This window comes from Phascolarctos cinereus, unplaced genomic scaffold (assembly GCF_003287225.1).
Source record: "Phascolarctos cinereus isolate Bilbo 61053 unplaced genomic scaffold, phaCin_HiC Scaffold_7;HRSCAF=346, whole genome shotgun sequence".
NCBI lineage: Eukaryota > Metazoa > Chordata > Mammalia > Diprotodontia > Phascolarctidae > Phascolarctos > Phascolarctos cinereus.
In genome coordinates, this window is record NW_027556180.1 from 14,866,372 (window position 1) to 14,887,482 (window position 21,111).

General features: G+C 40.0%; 1 protein-coding gene across 1 annotated transcript in view; it reads left to right on the top strand.

Moving 5' to 3' along the window:
* ARHGEF26 (Rho guanine nucleotide exchange factor 26) overlaps nucleotides 1-21,111 on the top strand; it is a 140,857-nt gene that overhangs the window by 77,269 nt on the left and 42,477 nt on the right. Inside the window, 4 exon segments of the mRNA XM_020988927.2 lie at nucleotides 5,897-6,049; nucleotides 9,994-10,123; nucleotides 15,041-15,115; nucleotides 18,655-18,744. Coding sequence (XP_020844586.1) covers nucleotides 5,897-6,049; nucleotides 9,994-10,123; nucleotides 15,041-15,115; nucleotides 18,655-18,744 — 448 coding nt within the window.

The window sequence follows — 21,111 nt, forward strand, 5'->3', positions numbered from 1 at the left end:
CAAGCATTTCCATAACATAGTACAATTAAAAAAAAAGATGATTGTACATGAAACTGCAATTACTATGCACAACTTACTGTTTCACTCAAATATACAACAAAATTGTCATATGTATTTCTTTTTTTTCTCCCAAATATAATATTTCTCATGGCATGGAGGTGAAGGGGCAGGAGGTGATGGTGAGAGTTAGATTGAAACAGACCTGTTGATGTTTGGGACAGGGATGTGTAGACTATATACAATTTTTTCTAAATAAATGACAAAAATAATAACATGATTCCACAGAAAGTAAAATTTTATACCTAGAATTCATCTCTAAGGTATAAAATATTAAGTTTTTCTGTTGTTCTGAATTATGGAAAAAAACTTCCTGCGATTAGTCTAGAAATTTTATTTCTGAAAATTTCCATGGGAAGCTTGTTTTATCATGCTTCTGGAAAAGTTACTGTGGGTTTGTTTTTTTTTTTTTCATTGGTTTGTTTGTTTTCAAAGAAAGATTCTTCAATGTAGCCTAAGTGTAGAGGATGTTGCATCTGAGGTCACAAGGACAAAGTAAAGAAGACATCTCTTATAACACTCTCCAAAGCCCTACACAGGTGCCTTTTTAGGGCTCATGAATGGGAGGAAAATGAAAATGAGGCTGCAAAGATGAAGTAGGGAATGATGGCGTTATTGTTTTTGGTGTTTTGGTAGAGGAAGAGGAGATGGAATTGCTAACCCCTACACACAAAATATTCTGTTATTCTTATTCAAGCTATTAGGCATAAATTATTTATGAGAGGTAGACCAGCCAGTCAATCAGTGTTTATTAAGAGCTTTCTGAGTGTTGGGAGCTGATGCACGGTGCTGGTCTCTAGGGGTACAAAGACAAAAAAAAAATCAAATTTCCTGCCTTCAAAAGGCTTACATTCTATTGAAGGAGACAATAAAAGCCCTATATACATACAAATATAAGTATGCACAAGATAACTAACTGGAAACGTTCCTGATTTGTTCAGTGTGGGCACTGACCCAGAAAACAAATCTCCCACCCCCTTGTACTATGCAGTGCATGCCGTTCAATTCAGTGGTGTTTGTTAAACGTCTACTATGCAAGGCACCATGCTTAGGTGCTGGGGACACTAAGATGAGAAACAAAGCAGCCCCTCCCAGACTGCTCTTGTTGACTTGCTGCTGCCAAAGAGTTCAGAGCCCTGAGGCCAACCCAGTGATGATGCTCTGGGAACTTTGCTAGGCTGGTCTTCAGACAATCAGTGAGCTGTCCATCAGCGCACCTGTGCCATTGTTCTCTCCAGAATGGTAGGACCCACCGGAGCTTGTGCTCCCCTGGCCAGATTTTTGAGACCGGCAGGCTCCCTTCCTGCCCCATGGTATTGGAGGTTCTTGGAGATTGGAACACCAGGAGACTAAAGTAATGAGTTTGTAGCTACCAGGGCAGGAAATCCACGAGGCTACCACAGGAGTCATTGTTTCTTGCTCCTACATAGATCTGTCTCATGAAATTTTAAAGCCCTCCTCGTTATGGCTATTGGTGATTTGTTTGTTTTCTTTGTCGTCATTTTTGTTTTGTTTTGTTGCTTCTTTGTTTTTCGAAAAAGCCAAAGGTTTTTACAAATTTACTTAGATTTTATCTGCAGGTCTCTCTTTCTTCAAGTGCCTGGATAACAGACTCTGGCCTGAATCTCCACTGTTCCTGGCTTCCAAAATAATAATGCCTCCTTCTTGCCAGCAGTACTCTTTCTGTCATCCGTCATCCTCCAGATCATGTGATAATATGAATTTGCCGATGTGTCTGGAGTCTTCCAGCATCAGGATCTCTTGTTTTTTCATTGCAGTGTTCCAAATGAAGTAGAATAGGATCGATTTGGTTTATATATGTTAAATAAGTAGCAGAAAATACTTATTTCATTGATGCCTGATTTCTATTTCATACTCTGGCAAACCTTTTGTACTAGTAAATGAAATTTCCTTTTACATAGAGAAAAGCCAAGTTGCTGTTGGTTTTGGTGTTCTAGTTGCATTCTTTCTGGTTATTCGTAGTGAGCTAGAGACAAGTACTTAAAATTCCTTGAGCAGGAGAGCTTGGCCACTAAGATATATATTTGTAATATTCATAACTGAAAATTTTACATATAAAAACAGTTGATGACTAAATAATTATCTCCTATTTCATTCCCCTACGGGTTTATCTTTCAAACCACATGAAGCTTAATAACCAAGTTTATAGCTATTCTGTGTATGTCTGAAAACCAAAAGAATCAAAATTACTTTGTTCCTTGGAATCATAAGACGCTTGCCATTTAAGAGATATGTAAAGACATGTAATCACCCATGGCAACAAGGGAGATGGCAGGAGGCCTATGGTGCCTCATTGGGAAGCATGGGCTGGGGCTTCCATTTGGTGGCTAATGCCAAGCCTATGGCAATGATATCCTCACACCAGCAAAGAATATGTATTTAAAAGAGAATTGTTACATATCTTCCACTGGCACTACATGGGTCTTTCTTGGTTTACATTTATAAAATCGTATCTTCTCTTTACTAGATAAACAAAGAGATAACAGTACAGAATAATTCTAGAGTAATCTCTAGGAAAGGGTTTTCTAATCACCTCCAATCTTCCAATGCATCCTTCAATCTCTTGGCTCACATCACCTGTAAATATCCTCCCTAGCACCAGTGAACAGTATCTACATATACAGTCAAGCACACTTATTGTGTGCCAGGCATTTTGCTAGGCATTAGGAATATAAAGATGCCATAGAAACCGTTTTTGCCCTCAAGGAGCTTGAGTTTAGGGGGAGACATTATATCCATTTATCAGTAATATGTACAAAATTTATAAATGAATGCAAGGTAATTTGGGGGAAGAAGATACCAGCAGCTCATTAAGAAAGGCTTCAAGTAGGAGATGGAATTTAAGCTTTGTAGGAAACTAGGTTTTCTAAGAGCTTAGGGTGAGGAAGACATGCATTCAAGTCATGAGTGACAGCCTCTACAAAAGGAAACAGGTAAGAGATGGAATGTCAAGCACGAGTAAAAGTAAAAAGGAGCAACTTCTGTCTGCCTCTGTTCTTGTTGTCATCCCCATTGTTTAGCAGAAGGAGTGGAAGAGTGTTGACGCATGTGGGAGTAGGAGAGAGATTTGGGTTGGGAGTAGACACAGGTGTGCAGGAAACCAGAAGCAAACAAGGGTTGACTTTGTATGGACAGCCCTGAAAAGTGAAGTGTTGGAGCAAGAAGAGTAGAGTTGAAGAATAGATGAGGTGTTTGAAGCTTTTTGTTTTTAAATCTTCCATGCGTTGGCTGGTACCCTATGTCTGGCCACATAGACCATCATTAGCAGAAAGAGTCTTTGAAACAGGAAGGAGGTAGAGCACGCTGATGGGAGTTCGGAATGACCGGATGTCTCTTTCTGATTGAAGGTCAAACTTGAGTGAGGCATACTTTGATCTGATAACCCGATCTTTACATGACCACCATCACAAACAAACTCCACCTGGGCCTCAAGTCAAAGATGGGCAGAAGGATAAAGGCATACCATTGGGTTGAGATCAATGTCCATCACTTTGGATGGTGCAGTCCTGAAAATGGAGACAGCCAAAGTCTAATGTTATATCCATTCTAAAGAGTTCTGAAAGGTTGCTGTAATCATTTAGAAAAGAGGCCAGCAAATTATAGCTTCTTGGCCAAAGCTTAAGAAGGGTTTTTACATTTTAATATTTTACTTATTTATTTTTAATACTTTATTTAAGGATGTAAAGACCATTCTTAGCTAGCAAGCTATCTGGAAACAGGTCAAAGACTGGATTTGGCCCAGGGGCCATCATTTGTCAACCCATGATAGCGTTTTGACAGGAAAAAAAAGATCACTCCATGATTCTGATTCACCGTCAATGACAATTATGCATGAATCATCGCACTGTGCTAGGTCATTAGAAGTTTACAAAGTTTCGCATGCTCCTGTCTTCAAAAACCTCACAATAGAAGAGAGGGAGTGATAAACACCAGTAATAATAGATGCATAGGCAGGTAGCATTCGATCAATCAGTAAACGTTTATTAAGCACATACAATATGCCAGACACTCCACTAAGTTCTGAAGATAGAAAAAGGAGGCAAAGCATAGCCCCTGCCTTCAAGGAGGTTACAATCTAATGCGAAGACAAAAAAAAAACCCGCAAATATATACAGATAAGCTACATACATGATAAATAGAAAACAATCAACAGAGGGAAAACACAAGAACTAACAGGGGGTGGGGAAGACTGCCTGGAGAAGGTGGGATTTTAGTTGGGACTTAAAGGAAGCCTGGAAGGAGGAAGGTCGCTAGGCAGAGCTGAGAAGGCAGAGCTTGCTGGGCAGGGGGGACAGCCAAAGAAAGTGCCCATAGCAGAGAGATGGAGAGTCTTGTTCGTGCATAGCCAGGAGGCCAGTGTCACTAGATTGAAGAGAGGAGCACACGTCTTATGGGGAAATAAGATGTGAGGAGACTGGACAGGTAGGAGGAGGCCAGGTTATGAGGGGCTTTGAATGCCAAGCAAAACATTTTGTATTTGATCCAGTAGGCCATGACACTGTATGTCATTTCCTATCATAAGGTACATAAGGGTAACCTGACTAGTGAATATGATTTCTTATGTGTAATGAAATTAGTTCTGTCCATATATATAAATAGATGTGCCATAATGAGAGGCAGGCTGGCCTAGTGATTGGGGATTCTCTGTTCCTTGTGCATGCCATCTTCCTTCTCTGTGTCTTTATCCTCCAAGCCAGCATGCTGTTCCTTCTCACTTTTTGCCTTTTACATTCTCTGACTTCTCTTCCTTTCTCCTAAAAACTCCCCTTGAAGACTTAGGTCGAATACCTCCTTCTCCAGCAGGCCTTCTCCAGAACCTCCACAGCTGCTAATGCCTTCCCCTCTGAGATTACTTTCCATCTACTCCATATATGTCTTGTATGCATGTCATTTATTTCCACGCTTATCTCTTTACATCAGAAAGTGAGCTTTTTGATGACAGAGGCTCTTTTTGCCTTTCTTTGCGTGATGTTCTGAGTTTAGCACGGTCCTCGACACACAGTGAACACTTATTACCTCCCTATTGGTCAGCTAGAGAATCAGCCTGGCCACCAAGTAGTCCTGCATTTAAGACTCGCCCTTGATACCTCCATGTCCATCTAGCTCTCTGCACCCTGAGCAACTCTCTAAGGTTCAGTTTTGGGACAGGTGCCCATCTGTACTGATGGAGAATCCCACCCATGCCCACATTACATTGCCAAGAAGGGAGAGAGGTGCACTTTCTCATCTCTTGGCTATTTTATTGACACAATATTCAGTGTTGCTTCTTTTGATCTTTCCATTTGCATGGCTGTAGGCATTGTGTATATTGTTTTCTTGTTTCTGTTTATATCACCCGGCACCAGTTTATACCAATTTTCTCCTGCATTTTTCTTTGAATTCTTCATATTTGTAATTTCTTAAGACGCCATAATATTCTGTTATATTCATGCACCAGAGTTGGCTTAGCCTCAATCAAGGGTACCTACGTTCTTTCTAATTCTTTTCTTCCACGACGAATAGGGCTGCTGTGAATACTTTGGGTGCATATGGTGCCTCTTTTGTCCTTGACTTCCTCATGATATAGGCCTAGAATTGGTCATTCATTTTTGAAATTGCCCTAAATTCTGTATTTTTAAATACTAGTTAGAAGTCACATACTGTCTCTGTTGACTTACCTTTCAGAATCTTTCCACACTTTCCCTGTCCTATAGATTCTTTTGTCAAATACACCCGAGATTTTATAGTAAACTTTCAGTTTCTGTAAAATGCATTTTGTCATTTCTCAGATGTACCAAATGAAAGAAAAGTAAAATGTAAACATTTCTGTTTTTCACAGATTCTTTAAAGAATTAGAAGAAAGACACCAAAATAATATCTTCCTAGACGATATAAGTGACATTGTAGAAAAACATACAACATCCACATTTGATCCATATATAAAATACTGTACAAATGAAGTCTACCAGCAACGGACTTTACAAAAGTTAATGTAAGTAACATTTGTTGTATTTGCAAAACACTGATCTACTTTTAAAGCTCAAAGTGAGTGGGGAAGATTACCTTGGTTAAAATGGTTTTAGAATTATTCTATATTTTATATTTATTAATTTTATTTTAAAATGTTAATATTATTAAAAATAATTTATATTTAATATTTTAGATTCCACCTCTTGGTGTGAAATGTGAATGAATGGATGAATGAAAAATCATTGATTAAGTCCTTATTATGTGCTCACTCCTAGGAATACAGTATCAAAAGCAAAAACAATCCCTGATCTAGGAGTCTAGATTCTCCTAGGGGAGATAAAGCATAGTGACCAAAAGAGGCACTGGAAAGTTATAAGAATGGGAAGTGGGGCTTCGCGGGAGTAAATTAGCACACCCCATCCAGGAACTTTGAAGCTGATTTGGCTATGGTTCATGGTCCCAGAACTTGGGGAAACAATGTAGAAGAAAAGGTACCCTCATGAGGGCAAAGCTGGGGACCATGGCCAGAGTCAAAAATGAAGGGAAGCTTGGCTGGAACTCTTCCTGATATCTTGGTTTGAGAGAGCTCTTTGTTAATCAGGTGAGCATGACTCTAGAATAGCAGTTTCTCTAGAGCAGGAAGGCAGTTGTTAGATGGCAAGAGAGTGAAGAGAACTAGAGAGTAAGGAGAATAGCTTCTGATAATATATCATGGAATCTCAGAATTTGGATTGAGGAGACATCTTAGAAATCATTCAATCTACCACACTCATTCTATAAATGGAAAATGAAGACCACCAGGGTAGAGTGAAGCCATTCTAACTAGTACTAGGCAGGACAGCAACCCTACTGTGGGACCTCGGGAGATATGTAGTTTAACCCATCCTTCCAGTTGAGTGGTCATACAGTCTTTGCCGTGGTGAGGGGAAGCCCATTCATTACCTCTCAAGGCGCCCAGTGCATTTTTAGGTCACTCTAATTTTTCACAATTCATTCCTTACGGTAGACTGAAGCTGCCCCTCTTCAGTATCATAGGCTCATAGATTAGAGCTGGCAAGGCTTTTAAGAGATCTTTAAGGCCAACCTCCTCATTTTACAGCTGAGGAAACCCGAATCCAGATATGCTACATGATTTTCCCAATGTCACACAAAGACAGAGTCAGAATTTGAACTCAGGTTTCTGACTTCCATGTATTTTTTTTCTCATACTGCCTCTCTCTTATACCTGTTCCTCAATTTCTGCTCTGTAGGGCCAGAAAGAAGAGCTCAATCACCTCTCTTCCAATAGATTATATTTGGTTACACGGGCTTAGGGGAAAATACTGTTTCACTGCAGTTGACTTGGGAGACAATGGGGAAAAATAAATCACTTCTTGATTTTAAAAAATTCTGTTATCCCAAGGAAGTTCTGCATACGATTCGATCGTGCTTTTGTTCGCACGTAAACAGATGCCTGCCCCAGCCCAGCTAACGAGAACTCTGGCTTTGCATTCGCGCAGGTCTCTCTTGTCATTCTTTAGGCAAAGTTTTATCGTGTTATTCTCAGGGGCCTGGTGATGATTGCACAAGGCAGCATTGCCACACTTTGGCTTTTGTCCCCTGACTTGCATCTCAGATGTGCCTGCCTCCAGCCCCATTTTAGGGAGAGTGCTGCCAGGACTGATCTGTCTGCATGTTCTTTCCCAGGATCCTGGGCGTTCGATTCCCACAGCACAGGGCTCTGGCAGGCTTCCATGCAGACCAGGTGTGTGCGGAGGATGGGTGTGAGCATTATCTTCCAGGGGCCCTGTGTGGAGCTAAAGGAGCCCTTTTTGGTAGGGAGGGCTGGCTCTGGCCCTTCATGTGCAGAAAGCTGTCCTTGGGGTGGGAGATGGCTGGAATCTTCCCCAAACCACTGCCATACTCAAAGAAGAAGATTCTCCAGAAATGATGGAAAATCTCTCCATGGAAAATCAATTGCTATGCTTCCTGACCTTATTTCTAATGACTTGTCTAAGTGCCCCTCCCCTTTCCTGACCTCTGATGTCTTGTTGAAGCTAGTGCAAAGGGGAGAGCTTAAAATCCCACAGATAGATTGGTCAGTTGGGGAGAAATTGTCAAAAAAAAAAGTGTTATTTTTAAGTGTCAGCAAGATTTTGAAACTAGGCCTCTGGACTACAAGTCCTGCTTTCACTGTATTGTTTCTCTTTTCCTCTGTGAATACGGATTATATTTAAAAATTCTTTTGAAAAACACTAGAAGTAGTTGATGCTTTATCTAATAGAGTAAAAAATATTTTTTTAATCCCATAGACTGGTTGGTTTCTTTTTATAAATGCGTTATTCCAGTTCAAAGCAGATTAAACAAAATGTTTTACTTTCTTAAAAAAAAATTAATGGTAATTTTTTTTTAAATATCACCTTTATTTCAGAGTTCATCCGTCTGTCCTCCTCTCCTAAGAGAGCCATCCCTTGTGAGAATAAAAAACAAAAAAGACTGATGAGAGGGGAGAGAAGGGAAGGCAAATTTAGCCAAATACACAAACCAAGTCTGACAGAAGGGAGAAGGGAGGGAGATCCGCTTTCTCTCTTTTCTTTGGGGCTCAGCTTTAGTATTATAATTCGAAAGCTTTCTTTAGGAAGCTTTGCATTTTGTTTTGTTTAATCTACTACACCAGAAATTCCTCATTTTAATTTTTAATGGACTTTAATGAGGAATATCATTGTTCTTTTTTGTTTTTCAAAAGGGAAATTCTCATAATCACTTCCCAACTCTCCCCACCATCCCCACCTGGTCATAACAAGAGGACCAACTAATCTTACATCTTATAAGAATCAAGATCATAGATTCAGAGATAGAGAATTGGAAGAGACCTTGAGCTCATGAAATCTAACCGCCTCATTTTACAGATGAGGAAACTGAGGCCCAGAAAATGTAAGTGACTGGCCCAGGGTCACACAACTACAATTGTCTAACTTTAATACTTCATCTACTATAGAATGCTACCTTTTCAAGTCTTGTTTTCTCTTAGCCTCAGTTTCCTTATCTGTAAAACAGGGATAATAATAGCACCTAACTCAGAATTTTATGAGGATCAAAGAATACAGTGTATGTTGAGAAACCTTAAGGCATGAGTTATTAGCACTCATTCACTTAGCAAACATCTAAAGATAACTGTGTCTGTGCCTTCAAGTAGCTTATAGTCTGTTAAGTGTGATAGTAGGGTTCTCATCCACTGCTTTTCTCCTGGACTCTTTCACCAGTTGTAGGACAGACCTGTCAGCTGGTTAATAAGCATTTATTAAGCACCTATGATATGCCAGGTACTCTGGGGATACACAGAATTAGAAGAATTGCAAGACCTTTGAAAGCATCCCAGTCTTTGAAATGTGGTCATGGGGATGGTGGGAGACTGGGAAGCCTGCTGGCTGTCTTATGTTGAGAATCTGTTAAACCGTCTTCTTTCTTCACATATATTGGGTCTCTTGAGCAGGAGCAAAACTATGGGTTGAAGTATTATATTTGTGCAAATATAAATTTGGAGGAGTTGCTTGAAACGGTCATTCCTCCCAGTGTAAATGGAATTCACCTCTAGGTGGGGACCAGTTAGGAGCTGGGCCTGGCTGGTGCTGATTTAGATAAGTGGGGGAGGGGGAAGTGTTTACATTTAGAACTGTGGTAATCTCTGTGGGTATCTTCAAAGGTACCACTCTGCTGACTGTTTACATTTTGTGGTCAGCTTTGGAGTTCCCTAGACTTGTAGCCCATGAATGTTTCCATAAAATCATGTTTCCTGTTATTCTATTTTGAAAGTCTTAACAATTAACTAATTATGGGATTGTGTGGATTTTGTATTTTAAAATTCATTATGAACGAAAGAGTGTTTCACTTTGTCATGTAGATATTCATATTTGGCTGCTTATTTGAGGACATAAAGTCAAAAATCTTCTGAAATTTTTTTTTGTTTTTCTTTTTCCCCCTTCTCAGAGCAACTAATCCATCTTTTAAGGAAGTATTATCTCGGATTGAATCCCAAGAAGAGTGTAGGAATTTACCTATGATCTCTTTCCTCATTCTCCCCATGCAGAGGGTTACGCGTCTTCCCTTGCTGATGGATGTAAGAAACTCATTTTAATTTTAATTTTTTTTTAAATGTCACTCTTTGTATTATGATGGAAGAGACTTTACTTTTGGGATTTAGGGAGCATACTTCCTAGACATATTTGTGAAAATGATGAGACATTTGTCCTTATTCAGTAAGAAGCTGCTGGTTGGAAGGAAAATCTTAGTCTGTATTGGGTTTTCTCTGGATATCATCTTCAATGCAAGCAATATCATGGAATCATAGCCTTTGAGATTTGGAAGGGACCTCAGTGGCCATCTCATGTAGCCCATCCATTAAAGGAATCACCACTTGAACATTCCTGACACATGGTCAGCCAGCCTCTACTTGAAGACCTCCATGAAGGGAGCCCACCACCTTCATAGGCAGCACATTCCATGTGGGGACTTCTCAAAGTGTGAGGAGGTTGTTCCTGACGTAGACCTTCAATTCACCTCTTAGCCTCTTCAGTCCCTTGCTCTTGCTTCTGCCTTCTGGTACCAAATGGAACAAGTCTGCTCTCTCCTTCAAATTACAACCCTTCCAATACTTGAAGACGACTGTCTATAACTCTAACTGTGATTAACTCTACCTGTTCCTTCTACTCTTCTCTTCTCAGAGACTCATACTGACTCATATGACAAATATGTGGAATCAGAGTTCCCTCTGGTGACTTTCAATTCATTCATTCATTCACTCACTCAATTATTCATTCAACTACTCACATATTCATTCTATTTCTATATCCAAGGAATACTCAAAGGTCTCTTATGTACAAGGGATCATTCATTCTTTGAAGTAGGGCAGTGGCCTTGGAGTCAGAACACTTGTCTTTGAGCTCTGGTTCACCTACAGTTAAACTGTAAAACTTTGGTTAAGTCACTTCTTTGGCTCTTAATTTTCTCATCAATAAAAAGAGAGGAATGACTTAGATTGTCTTTAAGGATTTGTCTAGTTCCAATATTCTTTGCTTTGAAGGTGCCAGTACTAGGGGTTCTGGTACTGAGGATATAATATATAGAGTAAGTGATTGCTCCTCAAATGTAGAAAAATAGGCATTAAATGCTAAAATGTTAGACAGTTGACAAACAAATGTGAAAAATCAGAAGCAAAGGTAAAATAAATACCATTCCTTTCTTTGGACGCTGTCTTGGAAAAGATGAGCATGAAACTGCCTTTTGAATGAAAAAAAAATGTAACTTGGGGAAAACAGGAGAAGGCACCAGGGGATTGATCGGCATTGGCTTTCCTTATTGGGTCAGAGATTGTCAGAAAAAATGATCAGAGCAAGTAAGGATAGGAAAGGCTGGTCCAGACCTGATCAAAACTGGAAGCTGGTTTCCTCCTTGTTAATTATTCTTGTTTTCCCAAGTGAAATAGTTTATTACTCTTCATAATCCATCTTGATGGCAAATTCTCACAATAAGCAAGCATCATTTAGGGCACATTCACTTTTTAAAGTTCAGGATCTGACACACAGAATTTTATAGAGAACCTTGAAGGAGAGATATTCCTTGCTTTAGGCAATGTATCTGTTCCAACAGAGTTGGCTCTAAAATGACCCCTACTTTCCCACGGACCACCAGCCCTGACATGCATCCAGTGAACATTTGTTGAGTCACCGTTACATGTGAAGCACGGTGCCAAGCAGTGCGGACAATCGTATATGCCTAATTTCTATTGTCAGTTAAGATTTCTTCCAAAGAGAAATGAATCACAAAAGCTAAAGTTGGAGAGGATCTCTTTGAAGTCTTTAAAGGCAGTGTTGTAGGTCGGAATTGTGAAGCGGTACATCTGGGCTTAATGTAAGGAAAAGAGCTGGGAAATAGGACTGAATTTGAGATTTCTTTAGAATTAGGAATTTCTAAGGGAGGAATGATCCTCGACTAATGCTGGTTGTCATCTTCTCTTAAATTGACAGTCTTGGGAGTTGCCTAGACTATTGAAAGGTTAAATGACTTAACTAGGGTAGTGTGTGTGTGTGTGTGTGTGTGTGTGAGTGTCTATGTGTGTGTGTGTTAAAGGCAGAACTTGAACCCATATCTTAAGGGTATGAAGCTAGGTCTCTATCTATTATGCTAATAATTGCATCTGTCCAAAAATGGAATGGACTGCCTGAGGGCACATTGAGCTTCCCAGAGTTGAAGGTTTCCCAAACAAGGCTAGATAACTACTTGTCCAGAATTTCATAGAAGAACACAGGTCCAGTACTGATTAGACTAGATGGACACTGACCTCTCTGCTGACTCTCAGATTCCGTGAAAAGAAAACATCTACTTTACTCAGAATAAATAGATTGATTCTAAATATTGATTTCGGACTCTTACAAAATGGCTTTCTGTTGAGATGTAATAGTTATATTTTCACTTTCTAGAATTCTGTTCTTAGATGACAAATGTATATCTGTTTACCCTTTTTCTTAATGTCACACTTCTGAATAATATCAGTCAAGCTATCAGTAAGCATTTATTATGCACCTGCTGTGCACCACACGTTGTACCAGGTACTAGAGATACCAAAACAAAGAAAGGAAAAATCTCTACTTGAAAGGACCTTCCTGTACATGGTTTATTTTTGTTTTTCAATCTTTCTTATTCATCAGTACTTTTAACTGAATGTGTTTCCCAAGATAAAATGTAACTTTTGCTCTTTAACCCCCCATGTTTACTTGGAGTTTAACTATCCTGTGACTGAACCAGCATTAGGATCATGGTCTCTTGAAGTCTGCAAGCTGAAGAAAATCACAGAGGCCATCCATCTAGGGCCGATGAAAAAAAGGAGGGTCTTCTGATGCTTTAAAAAGGGGGGTTTTACTTTTTTTTGTCTCATGGACACCAGTGGTGGTAGTCTGATAAAGCCTTCTCAGAATAACCTTTTTAAATGCATAAAATAAAGTACATAGTATTACAAAGGAAATGTTGACATCCAGTTATCCAAATATAAAAAGATGGCTATATCTCTGATACTTAGTCTGCCTTTTTCCCCTTCCCTCAGGACGGCCCAAAGCAGACTTTGGTGAGGGTTATGCCAGTGAGGGAAAGAGATCCACATATTTTGAAAAGTGTTCTTCTTCCACGATCCTCACCCCCTTGCACCTAGGACAGCAGTCCATCAGGCCCGTGCTTTCTCTAGCCCTTACCTCATCTCCTTATTTCTGATCCAGGAATTATTGGAACAAACCTCAGTGTTGGGGAATGCCTTTCTTTGAGAAGGTGTGGCACTGTGACCCAGAAAGTGCTATCATTCATGGAAAGGCACCATATTTGAAGAGGCAGAAAACCGATTTTTGCCCTTATTGTACATCCCCAATTCACACAATCTGGGAACCTCTCATCTGAATTCTCAGCTCAGGTGAGAGAGTCTGACATCCATTCATCCTCGTTAAGTCAGTCCTCTCTTAGTTCCCTCTCTTACTTGACAGCTAGCTTCATTCCTGCTCTCCACCACTGCCTAAACTCTGAGGCCTCACTTAGAAATCTGGCAACACTACAGAGGCAGTTAGGCATCTCAGTGGACAGAGTGCTGGACCTGGTGTCAGGAAGACATGAGTTCAAATCTGGCCTTTGACACTCACTAACTGCGTGACCTTGGGCAAGTCACTTAACCTCTGTTTGCTTTAATCCACTGGAGAAGAAAATGGCAAACCTTCTAGTATCTTTGCCAAGAAAGCACTAAGGACAGTATGGTCCATGGAGTCACAAAGAGTTGGACGTGACTAAATAACTGAACAAATAAATAAAATGCTAGGGAAGTCACAATATGCCTATGATATTTTCATTTTGCTTTTATTTAATTTAGGAATTTAGCTAAATGGCCAAATAAAGTAAAATGAAAATGTATTGCAACAGTTTAATTGCATTAGTGGTTTTTGTTTGAGTTGGATTTTCTTTTTAGTTGGTCCTTACAAGATGGGAATGTCCAAGTATGTGAGCTCTAGTCCCCTTGACCTGAACCACCCTCCTTTGAAACCCAAGTTCAAGTCATGGTGTACAGTATACATGTGCCAAAGACAATCTCACCTGTTTTCTCTTCAAATTTTCCTTCTCATCATATATTTTATTACCTTTATGTGCATCTTGTGCTTAAATATATTCAAAATGCTGAATAGCTTTTTGTTTGAATGTTGTTTTCATATTTACTACGGCCCTTTTTACACCACTTGAGTCAATGGAGATTTATTCTGTGTACAGAGCTAAGAGGGTGGGATGGGGTGGGAGACCAAGGGAGGGAAGGAGACCAAAAGGTGAGATAAACTTCAGTCCACTGTGATGAGACCCTGATACTGATAAGTATAATCGAGGTAATCTACATGACAAGTGTGTTGGTCAGGTCCAGCCTTGACTACCCAAGACTAATGTGACCATCACTTCTTCCTCCAAGTTCAGAATGAAGCCCAGGTTTGTGGGCATGGCCACCATATTGATTCGTCATGTTTGGCTGACTTATTTGTTCCAATATTCTATTGTAAGGAAGAATCACTGGGAAATGAGAATGGTTTAAAAAAAAAAGTGGTCCATGTTGTCCTGCCAGAAAGGGGTTGGATTGCCCATTCATAATGAAACCTATTTTTCAGATATGACCCATAGAGAAATTTGTTTTGCTTAACTACATATATTTGCTAAAAGAGTTGTGTTTTTATTTTTAATGTTGATGGGAAGGGAGAGAAAATCAATTTCTGTTCACTAAAAAAAAAAAAGACAAACTTTTTTTTTAAGTGATATGGGCAGGGGGTGGGGAAAGCATCAACCAACATTTGCAGAAGGGGGAAAATGCAGCACAGTGCAGGGTACTTTGCTGGAGAAGGGCAATACAAAGTGAAGAGGAGAGATCCTGAAGGCTCGAGTTTGGCATTCAGGGCTTCCTCTGGATTGACATTGCTACTATTTAATGTATCAAAACCAATTAACATTATTGACTTCTAATTCATTCCAGACCATCTGTCAGAAAACACCTAAAGATTCACCAAAATATGAAGTTTGCAAACGGGCTGTGAAAGAAGTGAGCAAGGTAAGACATTGAACACTTTACCAAACAGGCCATGATTCCAGTACTTTGGGGGAAGGGAATTTCTTCCTCACCTACTAGGTGCCAGGCACTGTGCTAAGTGCTTTATCAATGTGATCTCATTTGTGCAGTTATCGCTGGTGGTCGCGTTGGCCCGCAGCCTTTCAGGAGCCTGCCACTGTTTTCTTAGTTTTTTGAATCTCCCAGAGCTGCTATGAGGCGCCATCACTACCCAAGCCTTTAGTAAGCATTTACACTATCTTGCATTGAAATGAAGCAATCCCTGCTCTCACGGAGCTTGCGTTTTCTTGGGGAGACAAGTGCGTAAAGATGTGTGTCTGATATACGTGTGTATAGATCGTACTAATGCAAGATACAAGCAGAGTAGATAGAAGGTTACTGTAGGAGTGGGTGGTGAGGAGGGGGCCACCAGTAGTTTATCGGATTGAGAAAGGCTTTCTGCAGAAGTTGGGATTTGAACTCAAACTTGGAGGAAACCAGGGATTCTAGAGGTGGAGCGGAGGAAGGCGGGCATTGCAAGTATGGGAGACAGCCATGAAAGAGCGGATGTAAATTACTTCATAGACCTAAAATCGGTTTCTAAACATCAGCCACTGGTATTATCAATATTATTAATACTTTATTATCAGTATAATTACTATCATTAACTTTGCCTAGTATGCTTTCCTCTGTGACTTCAGGGACAGCTGGTTGTCCTGCATGGGCTGTTCTCAGAAAGCCCATCCAGGTTGATGAAATCCAGTGAGTCAAGGATTAGCAGTCTATGCCCAAGAACCAAGTGTGATGGATTGCTAACTGTTACAACTACATGCTGTCCTGAGTCTTCTCTGAGAGGTCATTGGAGACTGGCTGTTTGTTCTTAGGAAATGTCCATTTTTTCCTTCTTTCCCTCAATTCCTGTGTACAAGAATGGCAGATACAAAGACAGAAACGAAGCTGTTCCTGCCTTCAAGGAACTTGCATTCTATTGGGGGAAATAGCGTGTTCACGTATAAGTAAACACAAATACATATAAATTAAATAGAAGTTAATTCTGGGGAGGGGAAGGAGGTTCTAGCAGGAATGATGCAAATGCCAGTTCTCTTGATTTGAGTCCACAGTTTGGTGTTTATTTAAGCCAGAAAACATGTTTCTGCTGGATAAATTAGACAAAGCCTAAAAACATCTTGAGCATTTGAACTGATTGTCTTTCTGTCAAAAGTCTCCAAATACTCTGCTTAATGAAAATTCAGATTGCTTTGGTATCTATTAGAAATCCATTTTAAAAGGTTTTATCCTGTAGATTTATATTTTTTTAGCTATGACTTGAAGTGGGAGGGAAAAAGAGAAGCTTCTAAGGAATCTTAGCATTCCATCAGAAAATTAGGATCCCAGATTTGTGAGGCTGGAGAGACCAGGAGAGGTCAATTGATCTGGCCGACTGTCTTCTGTCAGATGGATGTCAAAACCAGTTAGGACAGACATTTGCTGTCCGTGTTCTTTTAGAGGAATTCCAGAGACCACTGGCTGCTCTAGTAGCCACATTCTCTGCCTGAGAGAAGCTTACAGATCAGGAAGCAATCTCAGAGGTCATTAGTACCAGCTTTTAGCTGGCTTAGGACCCCTTCTTCAGTATCTCCCCAAAGTGCACATCTTACCTCTGGGAAAGAGAAGCCCGCCATCCCCCAAGCAGCCTCTTTCTCTTTAGAAGAGCTGTAATTATCAGGGCATCTTTCCTTAAATCAAGTATAAATTTGCCTCTCTGAAACTTCTATCCAGTGTTCCTAATTCTGTTCTTTAGGACCGACAACCAGCATATTACCGATGGAAGAAAAGAATGCTGGCTGTTGAATTTTAACATGCCAGTTAAGAGAAGTCCTTGTGATAGTTTTATGCTGGAGGCCAAACAATTCATTTGCTATTCTTGTTCTTCAAAGGCTGTTAGCCCACATGTTTTAGTCATGAACAAGCATTTTTTAAGCACCTACTAAGTGTCAGGCACTGTGCTAAGCACTGGGGATACAGAAACAAAAGAGACAGTCTTTGGCCTCAAGGAGCTTCCATGCCACTTTGGTAGACAACAAGTACTAGGGTATGAATCATACTTCCTTGGAATCTCTTTAATGTTTACCCACTTCTTAAAAAAAAAAAGCATAATGTAACATTTTAATACACCCAGAGGAAGGAAATAAGCATTGATTAGGCTCTTACTGTATGCCAGGCATTGTGCTAAGTACCAAGGCTACAAGTGCTAGAACCAGAAAGACAATCCCTGCTTTTGTTTGAAGTCCAAGTTAAGATCAAATAGCCTCAGTGATAACTCATCTCTCTTCATATCATAAGAGCACATTTGATCTTTGCACGCAAGCAAAGTTCATTTGGAGTCAGGTCTGATGGATTCATTGGGTGATGTAGCATTACAATGTTCTCTTTTGCCCTATCATCTTGGGTGGATAATTGGTAGGACTTTAAGGCCAGGAGACTGGCTTTTTTTTCTTAGTTTGTGAGTCTGGAGTAGCTGTGAGATCAAGTCCTAAACATGCTTACTGTACGGCACCATCATAGGGCCAAGCGTATGCTGCCCGAGCTCCATACACTCCAAATACAGCACTCTCGTAGGCAAATGAGTTCTGGTATGCAGTGGGCAAATTTCTTTCTGGCCCTTGCATGTTCCTTTTAAATAGACCTTAGTATCATGTTTGATTTTCCCCCCCTAGTTCCGTAGCATCAAATTGCCAGGATCTAATCAACAAAAGTCTTCCAGAGATCCTAGCCACCTGTATACATTGCTGAAAGTCTGCTTTAACCCAAGATACCACCCCTGGCCAGTCAGTCAGACCTTCACATTTTGGTTATTATCAGGCAGCTGCTCACAATTGTCCTCATTTTCTAAGATGTGAGGAGAGAGCTTTCTCATTAAAATATGGGGTACAATAGTTTTGGATTTGAAGTCAGACAATTCAAATTTTAAACACTGGCTCTGCTACTTCAAACTGGGTGACCTTGGGCAGTCCGTTTCTACCTGTCTGTGCCTCAGATTCCTCATCTGTAAAATAAATATAATGAGAGATGGGCTAGTATCCCTGGGGATACAAAGAAAGAGAAAATCATCCCAGAACTCCAGGTGGAGTAGTGATAGCAGTGGTAGTGGCAGCAGCAGCAGCAGCAGAAATAATAGAAATAATGTGTGTGTGTGTGTGTGTGTGTGTCTGTCTGTCTACGTATATGTGTGTGTGTGTGCATGTGTGAGAGTGCATTTGTAGAGGTGACAGGTAAGAAGAAAAAGAATAGTTCTGTTGTCTAGAATAAGTCCATTTTTTATCTAGGAATTCCCTTTTTTGTTTCATGAGTGGAAACACCCCTGATAGCCATATCTAACTAGATTACACATGTTAAATGTGTATTCTCATGTAGTGAGGAGTCTCATGGGAGTTCCATGAAGTGAGCATTTCCCAAAAGAAATTTGTATACAAAAGGGAAAATGAGCCATCTTAGTTAATATAGTTAATACTTAATGACTGATTTCTTCCTCTTTTTTCTAGTTGGTTCGTTTGTGTAATGAAGGGGCACGGAAAATGGAACGGACAGAAATGATGTACACAATTAATTCCCAGCTGGAATTCAAAATAAAGGTACCCTCATTTCTATTTGTATCTTAATATAGGCATGGGAAATGATGGAAAATGGGCTTTGCTTTAAGCATCCGTGGAAATGTATGGAGTTAACTGAAAGCAACAGAAATAATGACATTTTTACAGTGATAGCATTGGAGGAATGGAAAATTTACTTTTCAGAGAAAGTGCTATAAATGATTACCCAGATATTACCTAGAAAGGGTCTTGCCAAGATTTAAAAAATTCTAAGTAAACATAATAGATGTGATGACATTTGACTAGTGACACCCAGCAGCAGGATCCGTGCTCAGGAAATGGATAGAAGAAAGAAGGTTTCCAGAAAGGTCTTTTGCAGGGAAGATGCCAAGTTTGGGGCAAAAAAATGAGAATGATATAATTTTAAAACTGAAAGTAACCTTTGAGATCATCTAATCCACTCTCTCATTTTATAGATGAGAAAACAGAAGCTCAAAAATATAAAGTGACTTGTCCAAGAGTACTCAGCCAATGAGTGCTGGTGTCATGACTGGAATCTGGAGGTGCCTGACCGCCCCCCCAACTCTTTCCATTATTCACCACTGTCCCTTTTTACCATTCCTTACCACACAGGGGAACAGGGTCATGCCAAGATTTTTTTTTTTAATTCTAACTAAATATTTGCCAGTAAAGCCTTTTGTCTATTTCAGATAAAAACAAGCAACCACCTTTCCCAGAATTTTAAAGACAAAATCTCACACTCTTTTTGACTGACTTGTGCCTATACACTGTTTATCTTCTATCAGATATATTGTTTTGGTTTGTTTTGTTTTGTTTGTTAAAGGAAAGGATTGGGGGAGAAAATTTAAAACTCAAAATCTTATGGAAGTTAATGTTGAAAATTAAAAATAAATTAATTATTAAGAAAAAACCCTCCCCCTAAATTTGACCTTAAGGGTTGTAGCAGGAAAGCGCTCATTGGACTTGGAGTTAGAAGATTTGGATTCGAATCCTAAACTTTACCCACTAATACCTTCATGATCTTGGGCCAATCACATAGCCAGTGACACTGCCCCCTCGCTGTACCTTAATCTCCCGGAAGGATGTCACCCATGCTTGGAACTCTGTCTCTCTCTCCTCCTCTTCACCTTCTGGGTCTTTTCAAGTCTCAGCTAAATTCCTACATTCTGCAAGAAAACTTTCTCGGTCCTCCTTCACCTTACTGCCTTCCCTCTGAAACTACTCTTAATCTATCCTATCTATAGCTTGTTGGACTTAGTTCTTCCCCACTCAGGGGTGTGCTGGTATAAATATTTAACAGCCAGCTCTCTGGGAAAAAAAAAAGTCCGCACGACATACTGTTAAGTTTAATCTCCACCACTTTCTTAAGTCTAGACAATCGACAGAGCAATAAATCAGGCTCTGATTCATAGCGTTTGTTGATTTCTGAGGTGTAAATGGTCACACTGAAGATTTTACAATTGGTTCCAGCTGGCTCCAGAATAGCCTTGCCCTGGTTAGACTGTGAGCTCACTGAAGGCAGAGACTTTTTTTTTTTTTGGCCTTTCTCTGTGTCTCTAGCAGGATGTCTGGCACATAGCTCAATAAATGCCACCTGACTGAATCTTACCAAAAAAAAAAAAAGGATTCTGAAAACTAACGTTCCCCACTCTTTTCCCTTTCAAAACAGTCAGCTACAGTCCTTTCACCCCTTCTTCTTCCCTAAAACCAAAATCCACCTTAAGATACCACCAGCTTCTTTCACAGCACTCTGTGAGCTAGATCACCTGGCAATGGCAGACCGGAAAGGGTCCCCTAATTTTCCTTAATTCTATGTAATGCATTGCATTTGGGTCAGAGCATTAGGGCATTCATATGAGGTTCTCAGCGGAGGTGCTGTAATTGTGCGGGCTCTGTTTAAATAGCAGCAGAAGACTTTGGATCGTTCTTTGCTCCCGTTGAATATCTCTCGCCTTGCTTCACTCTCCCACAAAATGAATGACTTCCTGCCTAGATTACTTCTTTAGTAGGTGAAACAAAGAGGAAAGAAAATCAGCTGAAGAAAGCTGTTGTTACCTCTAGACCCCTTTCCTCATTCCAAAAGGAGTTATTTAATCATATTTAGCGTCATTTTAATTCACACATTTCTTTGGTCACACTTGAAAAGACTCAATGAACCAAACATTCTAGGGTCTAATTATAGCTCTCCCACAAACCAGTGAAGTGACCCGGAGTAAGTCGTATCACATCCCAAAGTCTCTGACTCAACTGCAAAATCAGGGGGCTGGACTGGATAATTACTCTTAAATTAAGCTATTCAAAAAGCTCTCTCTCTGTCTCTGCCTCTTTCTCTTTCAGTAGTTCGTTATCTCAGTTGTAAGTGGCCACTCTTAATTAGCTTTAGTACTA